The 23,797-nt window shown below is 40.9% G+C and overlaps 2 protein-coding genes across 14 annotated transcripts in view; one reads left to right on the forward strand and one right to left on the reverse strand.

Moving 5' to 3' along the window:
* Window positions 1-12,505, forward strand: part of MPPE1 (metallophosphoesterase 1) — a 33,372-nt gene extending 20,867 nt beyond the window's left edge. For 6 of the 8 annotated variants that reach the window (XM_017819512.1, XM_017819511.1, XM_017819504.1 and 3 more), the window contains 9 exons: window positions 1,793-2,171; window positions 2,541-2,649; window positions 4,013-4,116; window positions 4,661-4,741; window positions 6,557-6,665; window positions 7,547-7,618; window positions 7,732-7,854; window positions 8,629-8,769; window positions 10,199-12,505. In XM_017819512.1, coding sequence (XP_017675001.1) covers window positions 1,897-2,171; window positions 2,541-2,649; window positions 4,013-4,116; window positions 4,661-4,741; window positions 6,557-6,665; window positions 7,547-7,618; window positions 7,732-7,854; window positions 8,629-8,769; window positions 10,199-10,381 — 1,197 coding nt within the window. In that variant the 5' untranslated portion in view covers window positions 1,793-1,896 and the 3' untranslated portion in view covers window positions 10,382-12,505. The other 2 variants (XM_017819508.1, XM_017819510.1) reach the window with 2 other exon arrangements.
* Window positions 12,237-23,797, reverse strand: part of GNAL (G protein subunit alpha L) — a 190,221-nt gene continuing 178,660 nt past the window's right edge. For 5 of the 6 annotated variants that reach the window (XM_017819498.1, XM_017819502.1, XM_017819500.1 and 2 more), the window contains 6 exons: window positions 22,755-22,828; window positions 21,888-21,946; window positions 21,494-21,614; window positions 20,107-20,237; window positions 17,959-18,026; window positions 12,250-13,936 (listed from right to left, as the gene is read on the reverse strand). In XM_017819498.1, the coding sequence (XP_017674987.1) occupies window positions 13,790-13,936; window positions 17,959-18,026; window positions 20,107-20,237; window positions 21,494-21,614; window positions 21,888-21,946; window positions 22,755-22,828 (600 nt within the window). In that variant the 3' untranslated portion in view covers window positions 12,250-13,789. Of the gene's footprint in view, window positions 13,937-17,958; window positions 18,027-20,106; window positions 20,238-21,493; window positions 21,615-21,887; window positions 21,947-22,754; window positions 22,829-23,797 lie in introns of all 6 variants that reach the window. The other variant, XM_017819499.1, reaches the window with a different exon arrangement.

Raw genomic sequence — 23,797 nt, forward strand, 5'->3', positions numbered from 1 at the left:
ATATACAACTGAGGCCAGAATTTTAGAAAGATCCAATTTTGTGTGGCTCTGTAATTTTGTCCTAATGTGCCTAACACTTCAGGTCTTAAGAGTCAAAGGCACTGAATATTCACAGTTTTAATCGAATTGAGTCAATTCAAATGCACATGGGCTGCTAATCACTGAGTACTGAGTCCAGTATATCAGTGATATCCTGTATATTAGTACTATGTTAGGATTTTTCTATTGCAGAAAGCAAAATTGCAATCCCATTCTTGGGTGGGTGACAAGATTTTGTGGTTTTCTCTAGAATTTCGTCCATGGGCATGTGAAGTAACATCTTTATAGTTCTCCTGGAGTCCCTTTTACTGTAACTGTGCCACAGTTTACCTTTAAAGAGTGAGGCTTTCAGACACCCAGTGCTCTTCAGAGTGAGACCCGAGAGGCTGCACGTGGAAGCCGAGTGATTTTACTGGAAGTAAGGGTTGTATCTCTGTTCTCTCAGGTGGGACACTTGTTTATTGTAGGCACTTCCACTGGAAAAGTGTGTTTATGTCAAGGACTGTAGAAGAAAGAGAATGGTGAAAGGGGGCATTTCCTCCTTACACTAGGAATAATGAGTTCCTTTTAAATGCTTGTAGACAAGTGAAAGAATCAATAAGCCCTGTTACAATTGTGGCTTATTGGAGTGAAGACATTTGTTTTGGATTAGCCTTTAACAGGGCAGAAAAAAAATACTGTAGTTTCAAAAGTTACCTGCTTGGGTTACAAGCTATGCAAGGTGCAAGAAAGCAGTAAATACAGTTACCTTACCAATTTAGGTTCATTTACATACATTTCTCTATAGCTGTAGTGCAGTTTCTGTTTCTGAGGGTTAGGTTTTTTCTTGTTTTCCTCTTGTTAGAAACAAAGCATTGTTAGTGAGATAGCCCTGTATCTGTGCCTGTGTTCCTGAAAAGCTCCTGTAAACTTGTTCTGGGATACTAAATTGCTTTTTTGTTGTTGGACATTGTAACAAGATGACATATTAGAAGTGCTAATGGAATTAATTTGGTGTAGTCATGTTATGTACTTGTGCCAGAAGGTGCCCTCCAGGAGCTGTTTAGGGTGGAGAGAAGGAGGCTGAGGGAAGACCTTATTGCCCTCTATAACTACCTGAAAGGAAGTTGTAGCCAGGTAGATGTTGGTCTCTTCTACCGAATAATAAGTGATAGGACAAGAGGAAACAGCCTCATGTCCGGTTAGGGTACGTTTAGATTTGACATCAGGAAAAATTTCTTCACTGAAAGAGTTGTCCAGTATTGGAACAGGCTGCCCAGGGAAGTGATTGAGTCACCATCTCTGGAGGTATTTAAAGGATGTGTGGATGTGGCACCTAGGGACATGGTTTAGTGCTGACAGTGCTGAGTTAAGGGTTGGACTCAGTTTTAGAGTTCTTTTGAACCTAAATGATTCTGTATGGATTTTTTTGTTGTTTTTGCTGCTGCTGTTCAAGCTAAGCTCTGTTGTTACCTATCTTTGACCCCTACTCACAGTGTTTTCACTGTATAGTTCTAAAAAAAGGCATCATGCACCAAGATCCTGGCTGGCTTTAAACTGGTTTCCTTGGTCCTGGTAGGAGAGAGTGCAGTTCTGTGCTCGGTGGCACGGCTGTCTGTGTGCCAGAAGGAGAAGACCAACTTTGCTGTTTAGGTCAATTACACATTCCCAAATCGGTCAGGGTGACAAGAAGCTAACACTGTAGGCCTTGCGTGGTAGTTTTCCACAGGGAATGCCGACTTAATGAATATTTTATTTTGTATTTTCTCCACAGGGATTTTGTACTGAGAAAACACCCAGTGTGATCCTTTGACTACTCCTAGCTATTTTTGTCCAAGAGAGGAGAACTGAGCCACTGAGTCTTATGCTGGTGCTGCAATGCTGAGTTATAGCTTGACTACTGTGAAGAATCTTCCTCTGAAGAAGAGGCTCTGTTTTCTGCTGAAACTTGTGGGCTTTGTCACCTCAGTGTTCATATTTTGTGAATTTTTAATTTATTATGTGGTGATTTTTCAATGCCGATGGCCAGAAGTGAAAGGTGGAGCTCCCATGGGTGAAAAAGAGACTTCAGCTTCAGTCCTAAAGGCCATGATTTTAGCTGATACTCACCTACTTGGTGAAATCAAAGGACATTGGTTTGATAAACTAAGAAGGTAATTATTAATTTTTTTAATAACCTCTATCCTAGTTTTAGTATTTTTAATAGTAGCTAATGAGATAGTAATTCACTGTTCTAATTAATTGCTGTTTAATGGAATTGTAATGAAAAAAATAAACAAGCTGGTATTACTTCTTGCATGTGTTGGTCCTGTTTGTATTGTGGTAGAATTACCCACCAGGTAGGATGCACCTACTGTACATAAAGCTGATTTCTAAGTATTTAATTTGAATTTTGTATTATATTGTCATATTTCAGTGTGTGGAAGTAATTTTCCCTTTCTGTTGCCAAGCTGTGTCTGTATATTCAGAGTTGAGGATCCAGAGGTTAGGCAGTGATGACTGGCTCTGTATTTTCCTTTCAGGGAATGGCAGATGGAGAGATCTTTCCAAACTGCCTTATGGTTACTGCAGCCAGATATTGTTTTTATTCTGGGAGATATCTTTGATGAAGGCAAATGGAGCTCACCTCAGGTATGACATCATCAGCTCTCTTATTTCAAAAAATGAGGATTTCTTGAAGGAAATGGATGACAGAAGAAAGCAGACTAGGTATGCAAGGCTTTGTTTTTTTTGCTACAGTTGTCCTGTTGTTGGTAGAAGTTTCTAGTCTTTTAGATATGAGTTCATTTTTGGTAGTATCTTGACAATTTTGCCCCTCATATAAAACTTACAAAATGTTAACATCTCAGTGTGTGCTTCTGTATTACATAGTTTTGATGGGCTGACCCTGGCTAGGTGCCAGGTGCCCACCAAAGCTGCTCTGTCACTCCCCTCCTCAGCTGAACAGGGGAGAGAAAATACAAGAAAGACTCATGGGTCGAGGTAAGGATGGGGAGAGATCACTCAACAGCTACCCTCATGGGCAAAAGAGACCTGGGGAAAAATAATTTAATTTATTGCCAGTCAGATCAGAGTAGGGTACTGAGAAAATAATTCCAAATCTTAAAACACCTTCCCTCCATCCCTTCCTTCTTCTTGGGCTCAATGACATTCTCAATTCTCTACCTCATGCACCCAGCAGCACAGGAGGATGGAGAATGGGGGTTGCAGTCAGTTCATCACATGTTGTCTCTGCTGCTCCTTCCTCCTCAGGAGGACTCCTCACACTCTTCCCCTGTTCAGTGTGGTGTCTCTCCCATGGGAGACAGTCCACCAACTTCTCCAATGTGAGCCCCTTTCACAGGCTGCAGTTATTCAAGAGCAGACTGCTCCAGTGTGGGTCCCCTGCAGGGTCACAAGTCCTGCCAGCAAACCTGTTCCAGCGTTAGGTCCTCTCACCACAGATTTTGCCAGGACCCTGCTCCGGCATGGGCTTCCCATGGGGTTACAGCCTCCTCAGGCATCCACCTGCTCCAGCCTGGGGTCCTCCGTGGGCTGCAGGTGGATCTCTGCTCCTCTGTGGACCTCCATGGGCTGCAGGAGGCCAGGCTGCTTCACCATGGTCTGCACCATAGGGGAATCTCAGCTCCGGTGCCTGGAACACTTCCTCCCCCTCCTTCTTCAGTGACCTTGGTGCCTGTAGGGCTGTTGTTCACATACTCTCACTCCTCTCTGGCTGCAATTGCACAGGTTTTTTTCTGCCTTTCTTAGTGTTATCCCAGAGGTGTTGCCACTGTTGCTGATGGGCTCAGGCTTGGCCACTGGCAGCTCCATCCTGGAGCCGGCTGGCATTGGCTCTGTCAGACACAGGGGGAGCTTCTGACAGCTTCCCAGAGAAGCCACCCCTGTAGCCACCCAGTAACAAAACCTTGGTGTGCAAACCCACTGCAATACTAGTGGTCCCCTTTGATACTGTGGAACAGCATTAATTTCTCCTTTTGTTTTTTATATGTAGGCATGGGCAGATGATGTCAGGAGATTTCGGAAAATGTTCAAGTATCCAGTTTCTACTGAGCTAGTGGTCATCGTTGGGAATCATGACATTGGATTTCATTATGAGTAAGTCTTGTCAGTGAAAGGAGTACCCAAGTGCCAAGAATGAATGTCAGTAACTGGTTTTGTGTCTGAGCGACCTGTTTTGTGGTTATATGGAAAGTTTTTGATCATTTTGTAATCAGAAAGGATTGTAGTTTAGGGTAAGACCTTAAAAGACATCCACTTGTGCACAAAACAGGTTTCAGGCTACTTTTATACTTCTGTGACCATATGAGAAGTTGTTCAGAGCTGATCTTTCTGTGCTGGCTTGGAATCCTTGTGTTGGGCCTCCTTGTCAGAAAAGTGTTTAGTGGGAGCTATTTCCTTTCCTGTTATCTTGGCATAGAAGAGTGTGAGTGCCCTCGTTCTGCTGTGCTTGCCCTGATGGGATTGGGAAAGAGGACATGAGGGGTGTCAGAGCATCCCTGTGAGTTTGCTGAATGAATGTGTGAGCTGGATAATGGAGCAGCAAGATGAATGAATGACCAACAAACCTGTAAAGCAACTGTGTCAGATGAGTTCAAATGCCAATTTCTTACCTCAGTTGTGTTTTTGCTCTGTGACACAGAATGACTACTTACAAGGTAAATCGATTTGAAAAGGTTTTCAACTTGACTTCAGGAAAGCTAATAACTCGGAAAGGAATAAAGTGAGTATATTTAAATTTTTTTTCGATGTTTAGAGCAGTGATTAGTGAGCTAGCAGACCAGTGATGAAAATCAGAAGTGGAATTTCTAATGAAATAGTATGGGGATGCTTAGCTTAGAGCCTTTTTAATCATCTACCTTATGATATGTTAAACCCAAAACACTTTGTACAAACCCGTAGTTTGATATACAGTGGAAGCTGTACTTTGAGATGGGTAAATTGTAACAATTTCCTTTTAGATGGAAAAGTACTGTGGAGCCAGAATCCATTTCTTTGGTTTGCCTTTATACTTCCTTGCAGCTGGTAATGAGCCATGGCTGTAAACATAAAAGGATTCATAAAGAAACACAAACCAACCTTCTCTGTGTTTACAAATTAAAAGTTTCATTAATTTTAATAACTTCTTTACTCTGCAGAACTTAACTCGTTTGAGGAATTTGGGAACATAGCAGTTGCTTTTCCACGGTTTTCCACAGGGTGGAGTAATAATGCACAAGCTGCTTTTGGCTTGGAGTAGAGCTAGTTTCAGAGTTTGTTCTCACAGATGTGTGTCCGTGGCTGCAGTCGTCTGCTGTGTGCCCTGTTACCTTCAGATACCATGCAGGAATTCGATGAGGGAAGCCAAGAGTGAGTTTGTGGAAAGGTGTTTGTCTTTAAAGCTCAGATATGCGAAGGGAAGGCCCACTGCCAGTCTGCATTTGGCACATGTCATATGGTTGTAATCGCTTGTGTAAATGTGAGATTCAAAACTTGCAGTTCCTTAATTAAGCAAATGTGAAAAATATTCTCAACAGGTCTAGAAATGGTTGTGTCTATTTTAGGAAGATCTATAAGCTTCATGCATGCTCTCTGTAAAGCTGTAGTTTATCATGCAGATATGGGGTGCTCTAGATATGTTATTCAGCTGTTGTAAAAATAATTATTAAGGAACATCTCCACTTCCCCTTTGATAAAACAGAGCAGTGCGTGTAGTTACAGACTGTATGTCTGGTATCACGTTCATTAACTGAAATGAGCTGCACTATTAATGAAAAGTTCTGAGATAAACTATTTTACAACAAATATGTGGTATAAAAGCTTAATTTGCTAAGAGAGAATAACTGTTTTTTTTGTATTGACTAGTATCTCTTAAGTGAAGGCATTCAGCTCATTTGTGTCTGTAAAACATACTGAATTGAACTGGAATATATCTCAGATCCTGAATGTGTGACTAAATGGGTATGAATCTTGTGGCAGAAGTTCAAAGGTGATTTGAAATCTACAGGGAAACCTTCTATTACAAAAACAATCCTGTTTTCTGTGCTAGAGACTGCAAAGTGCGAAACTACGTTTTTCAGGGTAGCCAGCCAAATGCAGTGTTGTTTTGCTTTTCAGTTGCTCCGAAGAAACTGAATGTCTAAAATTCTCTCTCTGAGGTCTAAAGTGTGTGTGGGGAGAAAAGCGAGTTCTCCTTTCCCTTAGAATTCAGCTTAGTGACAAACTTCTAACATTCCACGAGAATACCACTTGAATATCCGTTAAAATATGAAAATATCTTGATGTGTAAACATGAAGCATAAGGTATATTATGCCACCTAATTAAGAACTGATTATAAAGCAGCCTACCAGACAGAGAAATGTCTACAGTGCAGATACTCAAAGAGGATTTTTAGCATGAGATTTCAGAAGCTGTTACGTTCTGCTGTTTTGTTGAGCTGTGTCCAACTTTCAAACACTTACATTTTATAAAATAAAGTTTATCCAGCATGTGTGCATGAGGAACAAATGCTTTCCTGCCCTCCCCACCTCTCTTCACCCACGCCCTGGTCTTTTCCAGCTTTGTCCTGGTGAACAGTGTAGCCATGGACGGTGATGGCTGTGCTGTCTGCAGTACCTCAGAGGCAAAACTTGTGGCACTTTCTCACAAACTGAATTGCTCTCTGCAGGTAAGAGTTTATTAAATTTCTGATTACAGCCAGCAATGGGATATTGCCGCTACGTAGTTACCACAGCGGGAATACTGATACTGTAGCAATAATCAGACTAAACAAGACTCTCCTGAAAAAGATGTCTCCAATTCATATTGCAACTTGTTAGCAAAGCTTTCTCCTCATTTCTCTCTTACCATTTTTACTTGACTGTGTTGCTTTGCACTAAGGTGTTAATTTCCTTGTCAGGGTTGCCAACAGAGGGTGTCATTTCCTCTGTTCCAAAAAAAGGCAGAAGTTCTGTAATCCTCCCTTTGATTTAAAATACATAATCCTGCATTTATGTTGATGCATATTATTCTGTTTTATAGCCTTCAAGCTAGCCTATTATTTTAGTTTCCTGATTCTATTGCAGTCCTGTCTTGATAGCCTAGTAATGTTTTAATTGTATTATATTTTCATCAAATCCAATTGCTTCTTGTATTTCATTCCTCTTCACCTTCTCATAGGCCTACTGGACGCACAGTGGGCAGCATGACTGATGGGGCTGGCAGTCAATCAGGAAACCAGGTCCCAGTGGAAAAATTGGCAGACTGTCTCTCTCGGGCTGCCCCCAGTCTTTTGCCTTTGTGCAGTGAGATCCTGCTGTTGCTTTCTGCGTTCAGAAAGAGTGCAGCTGTATTTACAGCATATACAGAACAGGGAATTACATCACTCCACAGCAGAGACTCTCAGAAGTTCATACAGTGGATAGTGCTTAAACACTGTACTCTTCGCTGAAACTGCTTTCCCTTAAAAAAAAAAAAAAAAAGGCCAACAACCACCCCCCTCCAACCCCTCAAAACCTAGTTATTGCTTAATTTACCTTCACCCCTTCTATGGATCAATTTTATTCACAGAAACCAAATCATTCCAACAAAAGATGCAGTGATGTGGAAGAGCTTCCAGCTTCAGAACCCATTCTTTTACAGGTATGTTACAGGTGGAGGGAGGCAACATGTTGACATGGGCTTTTTGTGTATTTATTACTCTTCCAGAAAGGCTGGATCATTAATAACTGGTCCTTTCTTCTAATTACTCCCAGCATTACCCTCTCTATCGGAAAAGTGATGCTGAATGCAGTGGAGAAGATTCTGCTCCTCCAGAGGAGAAGAACACCCCCTTTAAAGAGAAGTATGATGTACTGTCTCAAGAGGCATCACAAAAGGTTTGATTTATTGGGAACTTGAGTATTGGTGGGTAGGTGAGAGGGGAACACAAGTGTAGCTATAAATAGATTAAAAACTTGTGGTAAGGCTGTTAGCTGGGACAAACTGACCACACCTGCTCCTGCTCTAATGAGGTCTATGAGAGGCTGCTTGTTAGAGCGGCTCCTCTGAGAATCGTTGCAATCATGACCTTGATCCTGCTGGGTTTTCCAGGCATAGGTCATAAATCCCAACACTCTCAAGTCTCCTGCAGTGCTGATACCTCCACTTTACAATTTTGTACTTTCTGTACCGTATAGAATTGCTGACAAAGCTGGTAGAAAGCCACAGTTTTCCAGTACTTTGAAAGCATTGTTTTTGCTGAATTAGTAAGTGCAGGAAAATGTAAAGATAAGGCATTCCCTAAAACCCTAATGGTCAGTAGTTTTTTCCTTCTGCATAAATGTCTTCTTTCAAGACTGTCAGTACAAAATTCTTCCTTAAACAAGAAAATAGCACTGCTTTACTAAACCCAAAGTTTTTCTACTTGTGATAGCAACAAGATGTTGCCTTTGTTCTTCTGATCTGTATGGCAAAAAAAATAACAGCCAGTAACTTGGGATCAGGGCCAAATGGGTGTGATTAATATTGCAATACCAACACATTTCTTACTGGAAAACATAACTTTGCATAAAACACTTTGTAAGAATATTAGAAAAAAAAAAGGGGTTTTTAAGTTACATTTTTTTTTTAGCTGTGACTTAAGTTTTGTGCTTCATCATTTTGCGTTCTAGCTGATATGGTGGTTTCACCCCCGTTTGATTCTCAGTGGACACACACATAGTGCTTGTGAAGTGCTGCATGCAGGGAAAATTCCAGAAGTCAGCGTCCCGTCATTCAGTTGGAGGAATAGAAACAATCCTAGTTTCATCATGGTAAGTTTTAATTTTTTTTTATTTTTGTCAGATAACTTTCATAAATAAATCAACATGGCAGTCAGCTATATTTTAAAACTGATTCTACCTGTAAAAACGAAAAAATAAAAAAAAAAATTGCCTACCCACCCAACCCACTCAGTACACTGCATCCACTTTATAAAGTACATCTGTGGGAGCCACATGTTCTGTGTGGTACAAAGCAATGCTGTTGAAGACCTAATTAGTATATGGGTACAAGCATCTAACATTTTCTTATAAAGAGGGTGCATTGTAAACTACTGACTTGTAAAAATAATCAGTATTGTGCACTGAACAGTAGAAAGACTAGTTTGACGTGGTTGATTTACCAGCTATGAAAACAAGACTGTATCCACCTCAGACTCTTTTGCAGGGTGATGATGGTTTTCAGACTTGTGCATTAACCGCTTCACGCAGTGACAGCGTTTGTGACGTGCCCACAATCTGCCTCCTCATTGCCAATTCACATTTTATACAGTGTGTTGGTTATGCTTGTGCAGGCAGTTCCAGTGCTCAGTATATCCTTAGAGGTAAATCAGTTAGTTCCCAAGTTCAAAAACAAAACAGAACTCCTAAAAACTTGGAGTAAGAAGCAAAACCTACTATCTGTTTACAGAGTAGTCTGTGACTCGAGGGGGGAATCTTTTATGTATTTTTTTACTGCTGTTGAGTTTAGGCTGCTTAATACACAGATAACCCCAAACTTCTAAATTCATTTTATGCAACTGTTAATATTTGTTGTTGAAAGTAGTTCTGTTTATTCCATATTCCTGAGAGTAGCTGCCTTCAAACTACACACATTCTCTGCACATACCAGACAGTGCATCTTCACTGCAAAACGAGAGGTTGGCTAATTGAAGTTGCATCATCTTCACTACTGTTTTAACTCCTCAGCCTCGGTCCATTGTGAACTTTAATTTGAACTGCAAAGTCAAGCCAAAACCCAATGAAGTTCTTTGTTGTTGAAGTTCATGTTTATAATTTGGATTAGCCAACGTGTTTTTTTGCAGCACGTACTGGGTAGGAGGAGGGTTCTGGAGGAGGAAGGGGCACATTCACAAAACCTAACTTTAGCTTGGAAAGGCTCCTTCCAGGTGGATTTACAGCAGCTAAAGTTAGGCTTCTCTTGAAGGCAAATCAGATGAGGAGCCCAGCTCTCTATTTACTCTAGATGGGAAGATTGGCCTCTGGGCTCGTGTTGGCCTGGTGAATATTCCAGTTAGTGCCCAGCACCGCAAGGTATGGACTCTTCAGCCCCCTGGAGAAGGCACTGGTACTAGGAAACTGGCCCCAACCCTTGCCACCCAACATAGGATTTAGAAATTGGAGATCTGACAGCCGTGGTGTTTACTCCTGATTTAGAACCCACTGTAACACAGCAAAGTGACAGTCTTCCTTTCTTTTCCAGGGCAGCATAACACCAACTGACTTCTCCCTCCAAAAATGCTTCCTTCCATATGAGAGCAGAGTCTTTACTATATACTGTGCAGCAGGTGCTCTGTTTGTGATCCTGATACTAGCTCATGTTCAGCTTCTCACTCCACCGTTTTATTTTGCTCAGCGTTTAATCAGTAAGCATAAAGCAGTATGAAGAGCCAGACATCTGCATTCAGTCACTGAAATACCAAAGCTGAGAACAGTCAAACATCAGACTATATTCATGCCAGCAAATGACCTAATTTGATTGCTAGTCTGAAGGCAGGTTGCATTTATACATACCATAGAAGTCCTATACAGCTGATATGACTACTACAGGATAAATAATTAACTGAAATGAACGTTTCATGCTGTACAAAAATACTGTATTCGACAATCAAATGAGTCCTTTTCCTGCTATAATTTTTGTATCAAATATGTATATTAAAAGTGTAACTGTACATTATGTAAATCCTATAGCCTCATCACTTGTCTGCACTAGTGTCTTACCCTGGTGGAGGCTGAATCCTGCAAACTGGAAACGTTTCTCTCTTTTATTGCTGCATGGCCCTTCTAATGTCATGCTTGTGTTCTAGGGTCAGGCAGAAACTAGATGCATCAGCACTGAGAGATGCTGATTTCCATAACCTTTTTAGGGTGTCATTTGTAAGGGGACTGTGGTTTGGGACAAGAGATCTTCTGGTTCTTGACACAGTAAATTGTTAGCTGACTGTAATTTGCAGTTATCGTCTACCAGACAACAAAGGGAAGAAGCTTGTGGATCCAGTTTGCTGATACACACTTAAAACCTGCTTAAAAAAAATTAGGGTGACACCTCAAGCTGCTATTTTCAAAGAGATGTGCTATGATGAGCTTAAAAAAAGAGGGCCCTATTGCATCCCAGAGATCTGTGTGGTGAGAGGCCCTCCAGTTTCTGATCTCCTGCAAGAAGGGAGGTCAAATACAGCTGCAGTAACATCATCCTATGCCTTGGCCCTCAGTCTACGGACAGATAGGGATAGGAGTGCATGTTATTTTAGATTCCTGCAGGGTGCCAAGTCCTGTTGACTTTGTTGTAATGTCACATGTTGAACTGCACCAGAGGCCGAGGCCACCAGCTGTGCCACAGGCCCCAGCCTGGGGGTCAGCACGGAGAAGATAAAATCTGAGCTCAGCGTCTTCACTGTGTGAGGGAAGGTGGACAAACCTACTGCTGCTCCCCACCTGCCCTGGAAAAAACAGAGGGACTATTTCACACCAGAACCAGTTTTCCTGCTGATGTTCCTGCAGAGGCTGGGAGCTCTAACCTGAACGTCTGTGCTGGGGATAGCTTAAAAAAAAAAGACTGTCTTTTGTTATTCGCTCTATTACTTTCTTTGGCATGGGAAAGAAGTGAGAGAATTTTGGGAATTTTGTTTACTATTAGCTTATTCCACCCAGCCTTTCACTTTTTGGGAAATATAACTAAATTGAACATAACACATTTCTGGGAAAAGAAATGGTCATATTATAGTATCTAAAATGGGACTGTTTTATATTTAACTAGAAACAAGTTCTCAACTGGTCTGTAGTCTGAATTTAAAAAGAAGTCTGATTGGGGTTTATAACTAATAATGATACTTACAGTAAAAAGTTAATAAAACCTACTAATTTTTATGCCAGTGTGGGGACTGTGTTAGCTCTTAATCTCTCCCTAAATTTAAAATGGAGTGGGGGGAATGGTCCAAAGTGTGGTAAAACACTCTATAAAGTAATGTAGTCTAACATTTCTCTAGGTTTCTGTTATTGCAACTGTAATTTTAGACATTTGTACAGGTTATCTTGGACACAGGAAAAGTATATAGTCACAGACATAAAACACCTATGTATAAAATATAAAGCAGTGTTATAGTTACTAAAAAGGACATGCCTTATTGCTACAGCAATTCTTGCTTTTTATATATTGTACTGTACCACAACTTGTTTTGAGAATGTCATTTGCATAAATTATTCAAGTTTGAGAAATATTCACACATTTTGATTCTACAATATTTAAAATAAAACAATTTTCTAATGTGTCTCTTTATTAAAAGAGAAATAAAAATGTCATCTTGTAATTCTCTTAGGCCAGACACAAGGGTTTATACACCTTTTTTTTTTTCTTATCTTCTTTCTTGATATTTACTTGCACAATGAAAGCTGCTGTTGGTACAAAGATTGAAGAGCTCTATATAATGGTGCTTTACACATTCACAATCGGTCTGTGCAATTGTGAAGTTCTATGAATGACCAAAGAATTACCAAACATATTTTCTAAATATAAAGGACAAAAAAAAAAAAAAAAAGAAAACTAAATCCTTGGTTCCCATTAAAACAACACCAGGTTGCAATTTGGACACTTGAATGAATTCCAATGTTTTAAAGCTGAGACTTCAAAAGAGAAAGGCATGTTTGCTGCAACATCCGGTGACTGTAATACCTTACTTGGAAAGGTAAGTGGTTAATTTGCATAATTTATAATTTTTATACTAAAGAGCATTTTTATATAAACCAGAAAAAAACCCCTAAACTCTACAGATAAAGTTCTTACCTCCAGTCACTGCTGAAGGTAAGGTTGACATCAAGCTGTACAGCGCAATCAAAAACATACTTACATCTTAGCTCATTTTACAGGTACAGCCATAATCAAGGCACAAAGATCTTCTACAAGTATTTTTCTTCAATAAAGTTGTACAAAATAATATTACATTTTACAGTCTGTACAATATAATAAACCAGCAATAAAACAAAAAAATATATATAGGGAGAGGACTGTTGTCCAAGAATGATCGGAACTAAAAGGATCATTTGTGGACAGCACAAATAACATAAGTGAGGGTGGTAAATTTTCTGCCTAGATGCAACAGGCTGAAAAGTAGCTGTAATTCAAATGCCTGAGGTGTGCAGAGACACTTAGCTCCAAAACCCCAGAAAAATTGCTTTGTCTTCACTGTTCCTCTCATTATCTACTCTACTTCCTGTGCCAGTAACGGCTTAAAAGAGGAGGTCACTTTATCAGTTGACCTGCAACTCAGAAATGCTAAAAACTGTGACAGAGTAATAAATATTGTGGTGCTGCTACATTGTGTGTCTACTTCCTCAACAGTATTTAATAACCTGATACAAAGTGCATTAATCTTTTTTTCACCCATCAAGTACTCTTCAATGTCATGTTCAAAAGGAAACCCACACAGAGGGATAGGTATGACTTTAGTGTCATCCAGCTGACATACCAGTTTGAACTGAGGTTAACCCGCTGGAAAAAATTTAGCAGGTCACATTCAGTTTAAAAAAACAAAACCTAAGGGAACAGAGGTAGCCGAGGGGCTTAGTGGAATGACGAAGAAGTGGCATGTCAAAATAAAGCACAAAAATAGTCCCAAAAAGCATGAAGGAAAAATAACCCAAACTTGCTTCAAATCAGCTTTAAGGTTAAATAATTAAAGTAAACAAAGTGAAGAGGCTGACATTTCTATAGTATATTCTTCCACCCTGTGTGGGGTAGTATCAAGAGAAAGAGTAAGGAGCAAAGAATTTAAAACCACAGGTTCCACGGTGATCCCCCTCACAAGAGTTCGTACTGGCGGAGATGCATCCTTTGAATGATGTCTCGACAGTCGTTGAACACTCTGCGGATATTTTCTGTGTCCACTGCACATGTAAAGTGTGGGTAGCAATAATGCCGGCCATCTCCACTCGCTGTACTTATCCTCTGTGGAAAAGGTAAGGCAAAAAAAAAAAGAGTCAGGTGCTGTGCCATGAGAAGTTTCATGTCTCAGCAGTCTATAGACTTACGGAGAACCAAGGACCCTGGAAAATTCTGTATATAGAGCACTAAAGTAGGTAAATAAGAAGGAAAGGCTGTGATCTGGTCCAATATGAATGACAAATTTGAAATGAAGATTAAAAAAAAATTATGGAGTTATATACTTACAGGGTCAGCATATTAGTACTTTGTGGGAGCCACCGATGCCATCATCAGTTTCACAAGCTATTACCATTTGCACATCGCTGTGCAGCTACATCTGTGCCGCTGACAGCTGTGCAGTCTGCCATGCAGCTGTTCCAGGAATTATTTTCTCTTCTTTTCTGGTGCCATCATGTGGCAAATTTTTGAACTCTTGTTTTAAATCAGCAACACAAAACTGAAACGTTGTTAAGCCAGCAGTGGCAGAGAACAGCATCCTACTGCTTCTGCTTCTTGAAGCTGAAGGCCCCTGAAGTTACCTTCACTTAGAGCACCTATTAATCCATCACTGAGCCCAGAACCTGGTGGAATTATTACCAGAGTGGCTGGGTTCCCACAGAGTAATAAAGCATGTACAAATCCAGTAAGCATGAGACCATGCAGAATTACATTTTCTCAAGGCTACTGCACAACTTTTTAGGTTCTAACCTATCCTTCAGCATCACTTCCCCCATAGTTATCTTGTTGAAATTCCCCAGGATCTTAAAAAATACTAAAGAAAAAACCCCTTAATTTTGTTCTGTATTCCTATAGGACTGATAAACATAAATACATTCTAGATCATTATCTTGCAGAATATAGATGGAATGTTATGGAAGCAGAATGTCAGTTTTTAGGATAGTAATTTTATAAATATTTTCTAAATTCTATTACAAAATTACACCGGCTAAACAACAAAAGACACTCTTTTATCTTACCCCGGCTACATTATATATTTTTAACAAAGTGATTTATTTTACATGTAGGACTGACCTTTTAAATACATGCAGCTACAGATATGCAATACTATAGACATTTAGAAGTCATGATTTACATAATTAGGTCAACAAGAAATTGCAGACTTTTGCAGGTAACTTAGGTAAGATTAGATATTCAGCACGGATTACACAGGGGTATTCCATACACTTTCTATAAATTATTTCCTTTTTACTATGCTACATTCAATACCTAGTTCAAAGCTCACTCTCATGAAAAATACTAATAAGTATTTGCCTTTGTTTATCATACACTGATGTCTATGGCAATCAAATGCCCACGATGTTCTGGTGACACCTGGTTACATAAACAGCATGCCAAAGGACGTATTTTCAAAATATTAGGAGTTTGTCTATTTTTGTCACCTGACAACTCTGTAGTTCTCTCGTTTTAAAGACAAAAGCAATAAATGAACCCCTACGCAAAACTCATTTTGAATAGTAGTGTGTTACTTAGCACCAGTTCAGAGGGTGAAAAAACCCAAACCCTGGGACAGCAATGAAAGAACATTCACCTTCCAAGTGGGAGTATTTAATACCAGTATTTAACACCCCTGCACTGCAGGGGTCAGGATGGCAGTTTCCAGCGAGGAGCCATATGCACAATTCGAGGAAGTCTGGTCTATGTATCTGAATAGCAGCTCCTTCACCTCCCAGATTCAGACTTTTTAAAAACCAGCATGAACTAGAGTGGCCATTCCACTGTTTTAACAGGGGTTGCTTACAAACTGGGGATGTATTCAAACAAAACATCAGCAGCTGGAGAGGCCTGTGTACAAAACACCAAAATGGGGCTAAGGAGTAGCCTCAACAAGGAGTGCACAAGCCCGTTGCCTCCATGAAGAGTCTGGGAGGAGAAATGATGTGCCTCAGCTAAAGCATGGAGAATTTCCTATAAGATACCTTTCCAGGACTTGGAGATGTGCTCGCCAGCCCAGCCCTGAAGTGCATGAGCCCCGAGCTGGGCACGTGCCCAGCCAGCCTTCACACGCTGCTGTCCTGACTGAAATCCAGTGGTGCCCATCTTTGCTGCCCAAACCCCCAGGGGCCACTTGCCCCCACACCAACCCTGAAATCAGGAGCTGATTATTTTGCCTTTCTAATGCTCAGACCCTACCATGTGGCACTGGCTACTGGGAACGTGGGCAGTTTCAACCCCCTTCTAAAATTAGCCAAATTACATGCTTTAAATTTGCCAGTACCATTGACTACAGCCAGGCAGAGTTTTAGAGGGTGCAGCACCATGGTGGTACTTTTCACACGTATCCATAGCTTATGCAGACCTGCTACCATGCCAAAAATCACAATAAAGCATAATAAACCCAGATTTCTTCGAATCATCAGAACCCTCCCCAGTCTGTACCGAGTTAATTTTCTCTGTTCCTTTTGTAACTCCCTCTGAGACCTCAGTCTTTCTTGCCTGACACCATGGAACTGGAAGTCACCATTTCTGCTTGGCTTTCTCCCCTACTCACTCTATCCTGTTACTTGGGGCACACACAGCCTGCTCTGCGGGAGGGGTTGATAGCATGACTTTCAGTTCAAACAGTCCAAGAGCATAAAGCAACTGTTCGGATGACTACATCCCTCTGTTCCATCCTGCTGAGAAACCAAGCCCAAACCCAGGAGAGACACACATTATGGAGGAGATGCTCTCTGCCAAGCCTGCGGCAGTTGCAGGGAAAAGCTGGGGGAAAAGCTGTTTCAGCCCCACACCTGAGCCCCAGGGACTGCCTGGCAGGTGCTGGCCCCAGCCCAAATGCGTCCCCCACCCCCAGCACCCGTGGTGGTTTTTTATGTGATTGCAATGCCTACATCGCCTCCCCTATCCACTTCATAGGTGGCCTCCTTCTGTAATGCCAGTGAGTCATGGTAGGTAAGGACCTCGCCCTTGATATGTTTTTTTTAAATAATGAAAATAGATAAAAAATAGATAAAGGTGGGGAGTTTCACCCTAGTTTCTCCATAATTCAGATCTCTTAGAGCCACCTTGCTTCCAAACTGGATACTATCACCTGCTTCACAGTATTTCAGCATTACCACAAGAGAGATTTGGCCTGAAGTGAGGTTTTTATGGTAACTCTTACGTTAACAGTGCAATCTGACATTTTTCCTCAGAATCTGGAAGGTTTAGGCAGTGAATGGAAATCCCCAAAGTGTGAACACAGATTAATTGCTTCTTTCTTTCTTGGTGTGTCAACAGCGGTAAATCCTAACAATACTTGTAAATACATAATGACTTTAAAATGCTTAATTCTAATGAATCAATTTGTTATCTCAAACACACACATATAGTTTCTTTCAGCAGGGCTCGACGGATGAGCTTTGGTTCTGGTCTCTGTTACTGCTCTGCACTGTGGGAACAACTCACTATGAGTGAAGCCATAAATGATGCTGGATTAAACCCTCTGATTCTGACAGAAGAGCTGGGCTGTGTTCGTGTGCCTAACTGCTTTTATCTTCAAAATTTAGACAACACCTCTTCAGCTCCAGCTTCAGAAGAAACCTCAATCGCAAGAGTAAATGTGGCTAGACAAGGAAACTTTCTTATGGTTCCTCAGTAGGGCCATGACACCAGTCATAGGGTGAGGCAAACCTCCTAACTGGCACACCAGAAATCTTAATTAAGAATAAAATCATAAAAATCTACTTTTTTTTTTTTTCAATCCCTCATGCCAGCTGACCACTGCCAAAGTCCTTGGAGGAATGCAGGAAAGAAATAAAAAAGCCTATTTGCTTACACATGGGCTGTACATGACCATTCTGAGCACTGGCACTTACTTGCTGTGTGACACTTTGCATGGCAGGTGACTTTATATAAAATAGGCATAAAAATGTGCAAGCACTGAGGAAGGTTCTGCAAGATGGGCAGCTGAAAAGAATTAGGAAATTGCCAGACGTTGTCCTCTCCTTCTAGCTTTCTGCAAAATCCCATCAGTTTTCCCTAAATAAACCATGCCATCTGTCAGTATTTCCTATGATAGAATCACACATAAGATGAAAATTACTCACTAAAAACTCATCCCGGATGAAGAACTTGGCTCTTGTGACTTTGGGGTCTTCTCCTGCATCTGGTGTTGCTGTTCAATTAAAAACAAATGATATCAGAAACATGAAAAGCAAACAATCATCCACTTTTTGTAACAAAAGGGTTAACAAGGAGGAAGTAGCCCTTCAGTGCAGAAATTGAAACATTAAATATCTACAGGAGATTCCCAGTAGATAATTCTAAAATGGAAGGGTACAGTAAAACCTGACTATGCATGCAACATATTTTAGGAACGTAAAAATTGCTGAAATTGTTGCAACAATGTCATTGGTCATATCACAAAAAGGCTTACTCACATCCACAAGTTTGTTCATATAGATATAAAACAAGTGGGAGTTAGGGTTCAGCTTTTATCAAAAAAAGAAGCTGAGCTGTTCAGTTTCTGCAGCAGAACAGCATCTCCTGAAAAAAGCTTCTGCAAGGTAGGGTTTTGGGTTTAAAAATGGTTAGTCCAAGATTACATTCGGAAAAAATGATAGCATCAAAAGATCTTTTCATATATATGTATTTTATTTCCAGGCCCCTAGTCAGCAGAATACTTTAGATGCACTGTCCATCAAGCAGCCTTAGATTAAATTCTTGTTGAGCAGGGGACTCGTTACTTGTTGGTCAGTACTGTTTGCTGGCAGATGAAGTCGTCACTATCCAGGCCATGCAACAACTATATTTACTTAAGTGTAAAAAACAACATGTTGAAGAGATAACCTATTCATTTCCTGTCAGTGTGATCCCTCCTTATCTAAGACACCAAATCAGATGCTTGTAAACATAATATGGTAAAGGCCAGAATTTACAGAACACGGAAACGTATCTTTTATCTACAGCACTAGGGATAAAAATAAGAGCAGCAGCACAATCAACAGCATCTTGGAATTCTGTGCTGCATGCCCATGATGGCTGAAATTAAAGAATAAATGAATAACTATGGGTTAAAAATAGACAGCTGCTTCATATGTGGATACGTTGGATCACTCTAGATATCCACTGTGAAAACCCTCTCAGAAACACCAAAAGCTACTTTATTCTGATAACTGGCTTAGTATTAAAAAGTGCTGAAAATTCACTCAAACTCTGTTTACGTGATGTATGTTTCAGAGAGGGAAATTTAGGTGATGAGATAGATTTCTTCCAAAAGTCCTTAGCATTGCAAAACTGGTGCCAGGTTAACTCAGATTTTAGGACAGTTTATTTATCCCCTGCACCTGAAACTCGGAATCACACTCCTGAAATTCCAGACCTGAACGAAAGCTGAAAATAGCTTATTAGCATCTTCACTTCTATAACCTAGGCTGCTGGTGGTAGTTGGTGTAGAACAAAAGCTTTTTGTGACAGGTGGCTGCAAGCACCACACCAGGGTCATCACTCAGGTCAGGCAGATGCTAGTGGCCAGGAAGTGCAAATTTTACCACATTTGCTAGACACAGACCTAAGACATTTGGGAAGCACTCTGCCTGGTATAAAACTGGCATAATACTAGAGTTTACTTATGCAATATGTTATTGCAGTGTAGGAATTATTATAATTCTTGAAATTACAAGAAACTGAACCCATGTTCATTGCTTCATTGTCACAGCTCTCTTTCTATTTCTATTTGATGTAGTTTTCCTCCATTAAAGTTCCCTTTCTGATCTGCTGGGCTTCCAGTATTTCAAAGAACTTCAAAGTCAGTATTTCAAGTATTTCAGTATTTCAAAGACTGAAATTTACAGTGTTGGAGGATGAAGAATGCCTGCAAAATAAGTCTAATGAATCCCTAACAAAGTTCAGCACCAGGGGATGCCCAGACAGAAGCATCTGGCAGAGGGAGAGATGTGCCCAGCAGCTTTGCCTTCCTGGGACTGGTGGTTGCTCCCAAAGAGGGAGAGGCAGGTGCTCTGGAGCCAGTCCCCCATATTCCTCCCACAGCAGCCAGAATCCCTTCAGACCCTGCCCACGCTAGGGTATGTCTGAGCTACTCTGCTGGCACGCTCCTTGCCTGACCAACAGTTCATGTTAAGGAACAGTGTGTGCTTGTGAATTTTGTGTGTGTGAGAGAGACAGACAGATAGAGAGAGGAACTGTGGGCTGGGCCATGCCAGCAGGTCCAATCCCAGCATGGGGAGAAACCTTACCATCCTCAGGTACAGTATAATGCGCGTATTCAGGAAAGTAATCTTCAATTTTTGATTTCCCTGCCAAGACTTTTTCAGCCAGCATGTCCTGTTTATTCAAGAACAAAATGATAGAAATGGTCCGTAACCACCTGTCAAGAAAAAAACAAATGTTTGTGTTATCTCTGACATGTTAATCAAGGAAAACATATCATGTCATAGAAAATTTACTGGCTATCCCTGTGTGGACAGAGAGTGAAGCAGTGTGGAACATGCTTCAGCAGAAAAAAACCCATGATCTAAATGATAGTTTTGATTGGGTTGCACCTGTGCTGGTGACGACATTTCTAGGATCAGTAAATACATTTATAAAAACTGCAGTGGACATTGCTGAAGGGAGCAATTTTTTTTTTCTAAATCATCCTTTAGATATAAAGTTGGGAAAATGATAACATTTTCTAAAAGCACTACAGTCCACAAACAGACATTACCGTCTGCTTTGTTTGGTTTTGATGAAGCAAAAAAAAAAAGGCTGGAAAGCTGCCTTCCCCTATACTGCTCTGTCTTAATTACTGTTCATCAACACAGTTATTCCATCTTTTAGGGTGGCCTGTATGACACCAGAATAAAAAGAAAATAATCTCTCTTTTCTTCCCCAATTAATCCATCACTGTAATGATGTGCCTTTGGGACTTGCAGTTAACATTCTTCCTCATTCCATCTTCAATCACTTCTCAGTGCAGAGCATCCTCACAGGTATGTACTGAAAACTTCATCACTTTGTTCTGTGTACTGTTTTTACTTATTCCCTATTAGGAACCTATTTGGATTGCTATTTGGTTAGGTATCTATGATTTACATGCACTGTGACAGAATGGCAACTTAATGGCAGTTAGATTAGAGCTGAAATACCATCCCACAAGGCAGAAATACCATGCGCTCTCAGAGACGAGCCTTGTGAGAGCGGCTGCCCACACGGGGATGGAGCACAGCAGCAGCCGGGGAGGGAATTGAATGCAACACCAACAGTTCCCACCGCTGCGTTTGAGGAGGAGATCAAATGTTATTCTGAGGATCTCTCAGTCTCGGCCAAGCAGCACAGTGACACCAGGGAGGGGTCTCTCCTGCTTCCCTTGTAGCAGCCAGTTTGGAGGGCTTGCCTTTTCCAAGCTGTCCCCACGCACTGCACCATTTTGGCAGGAGTGGTGAAACATCACGTGCACCATCGCTGTGCCACGGCCCCTGCCAGGGAAGGGTGTGCACCATGGGGGCACACTGTGACCTGGCCCAACCGGGATGGTTTCTGAATAAACAATCTGAGCATACAGTAAGGGGAGTCCTGTTTTGCAAGGAGTTTTGAACTGTAGTTAAATTGGGGAGGGTGGGTGTGAAATGAGGTTTGCTTTACCTGTTATTCCAGATACTTTTGAAAAGGTCCAGGGATTCCCGTAGTCTATTTGTGTTATTGTCTTCCCTTATTACCATGTTGTAGCTGCTGCAAGCCACAACGAAGATGATAGCTGTGACATCTGTGCAGAGCATACAAAAGAAAGAAAGAAAAAAAGGAGAGAGAAGAGAACATCTCTGTTATCCCAGCAAATATTCCTCAGGGTAACACTGCCATTATTCCCCAGTCTGCCAAAAATACCAGAAGAAAATATCTGTAACACTGGACTCCTGTACTACTGAGATACTATGTGTGAATATGAATAATAAGCTGTTCACACCTCAGAGAGTAAGTCCAAAATAAAAACAAGGAATATTTTTACTTACCATTAAAGCATTGGAATATTTTTACTTACCATTAAAGCATTGGATCCATTTTCTTCTCTCATCTCTCTGGCCACCTACATCAAACATGCTGTTAAAAAGCCATAGGATGTTATATCATTTATTGCACTAGGAAAACCACACAAAGCACGCAGGATAAGGGTTTAGCTAAAAATCTGACAGCCCCAAGGACAGAGGCAGTAAAATATTGCTTGAAGAGGAGAGAGATCTGCTGATGCTGTGCTGCATGTTAGAGACAGCTGCACAGCTCCACCTGTCCTGCTCTGCCAGGAAAAGACTACTGAACCCATAAAATGAGAAATACACTCTTCAAGGGCACAGAAGTGCATAGGGCATGTAAGACTGGACCTACATACTGTAAACAAGGACAGGTTTCAGGGTATTTTGAAGGGTGGTGGGGAGAGTGCATCTCTGTAAGGAGGAGGACACGGGGGCGGCTCTGCCCTATCAGAACTGCCGCCTTTCTGGGCAAGAACTGGTGAGTGAAGGCAGCCTGAGGGTGGATGTTTTACAGAGACACAGCGTAAAACTTCAACAAACACAGAGCTAGTAGCCCTCTGGAAGAAGGGAGAATTCTCACTGAGCTCTTATACCAGAAGTTTACAATGCTATACCAATGAACCAGTTTGTAAAAGCAGCCACACGCAAGCCGACAATAAAGTATTGCTAATACACATAACTAATATCAGCTCTTTTTGCAAAGTATGAGGCAATTTTACCAGGACCTATGGAAAGAGAGCTAAAAAACCAAACCAACCAAATAAAAAACATCCATTCCCACCATAAGCCTACTATACCAAGAATACATGAGCATAGACATCTGAACGAAGTGGGTAAAAACTAGTATGATATTCATAAATTATTATTAATAGACTTACTGGAAATTTACTTTATCTACTTGAAATCTTGTTTCAAAAATCCCTGATGTCAACACTCTGCATCTTAATAGGTCCTGGAAATGAGAACACAGAAGCTGATTAGTAAGGCTTTTTTATAACCTAATTTTGCTTTTAAAAGCTTGGAATACTATTTTCCATGAAAAGTCTTAACCGTTTCATTTAATTAAGGTTCAATCAGACTTTTTGGTAAATCTGCATTTGTGCATAATGACACAGTGGATAAACACAAACCATGATTCATTGCATTTGGTTTGTGAACATTCAGAAAGGAGACTCGACATATGTTCTCCTTACTGCCCACTGAAACCTGTTCTTGATGGTCATACAGCTTAGTATGAGATGCAGATAATGAATTCTGAAGTTACATAGAACTAAGAAAAATTTTATTCATGTTGTAAAGTCAAGCATTCAAATGTTAGAAAACTCCAGATTTACAGTTGCCCAGGCAACCTTAACTCTGCCCTCTTTTGTATTGAATGAGACAGGAATCCTATCGAAATAATAACTTGTGACTGAGTAATTAAAGCTCTATTACAGAGCACAAGGGGACAGAATTTAGGTTGTACAGAAATGTGGCATTTCTTTCTTATTTTTCAAACTAGCAATACTTTACAACTTAACTAACTTTCTTTTAATAATTAAAAGATAGTAATTTCTTCGATTCTCAAAGGAAGTAGGTAAAAGCAATTTATGATGCATACCTCAGGCAACTAGCTCTCCACGTGCCACCATCACCACCAGCAGCACTTTTAACCTTGACTATCCAACGCTGCCACTTGGGGAGTCAGTGCAAAACAAAATTGGAGGCTGGAAAAAGTTGCCAGCCGCCTGATGGGGATGAACCCCCCAGAGCAGCCACGGCTGCCTGCTCTCAGAACACTCCCCTTGCTGGGGAAAGGGAAGGGCTGCTTGGTCCAGCTTAGCTCTCCTTGCCATGCAGCAGCTGTGAAAGTGGGGATGGAAGGAGGCAGCCAGTGGTTGCAGAGTACGAGCACAGCTTGCCTTTTTCCCCTATCCATCTA

This window comes from Lepidothrix coronata, unplaced genomic scaffold, assembly GCF_001604755.1.
Source record: "Lepidothrix coronata isolate B3197 unplaced genomic scaffold, Lepidothrix_coronata-1.0 Scaffold75, whole genome shotgun sequence".
In the NCBI taxonomy this organism is placed as follows: Eukaryota; Metazoa; Chordata; class Aves; order Passeriformes; family Pipridae; genus Lepidothrix; species Lepidothrix coronata.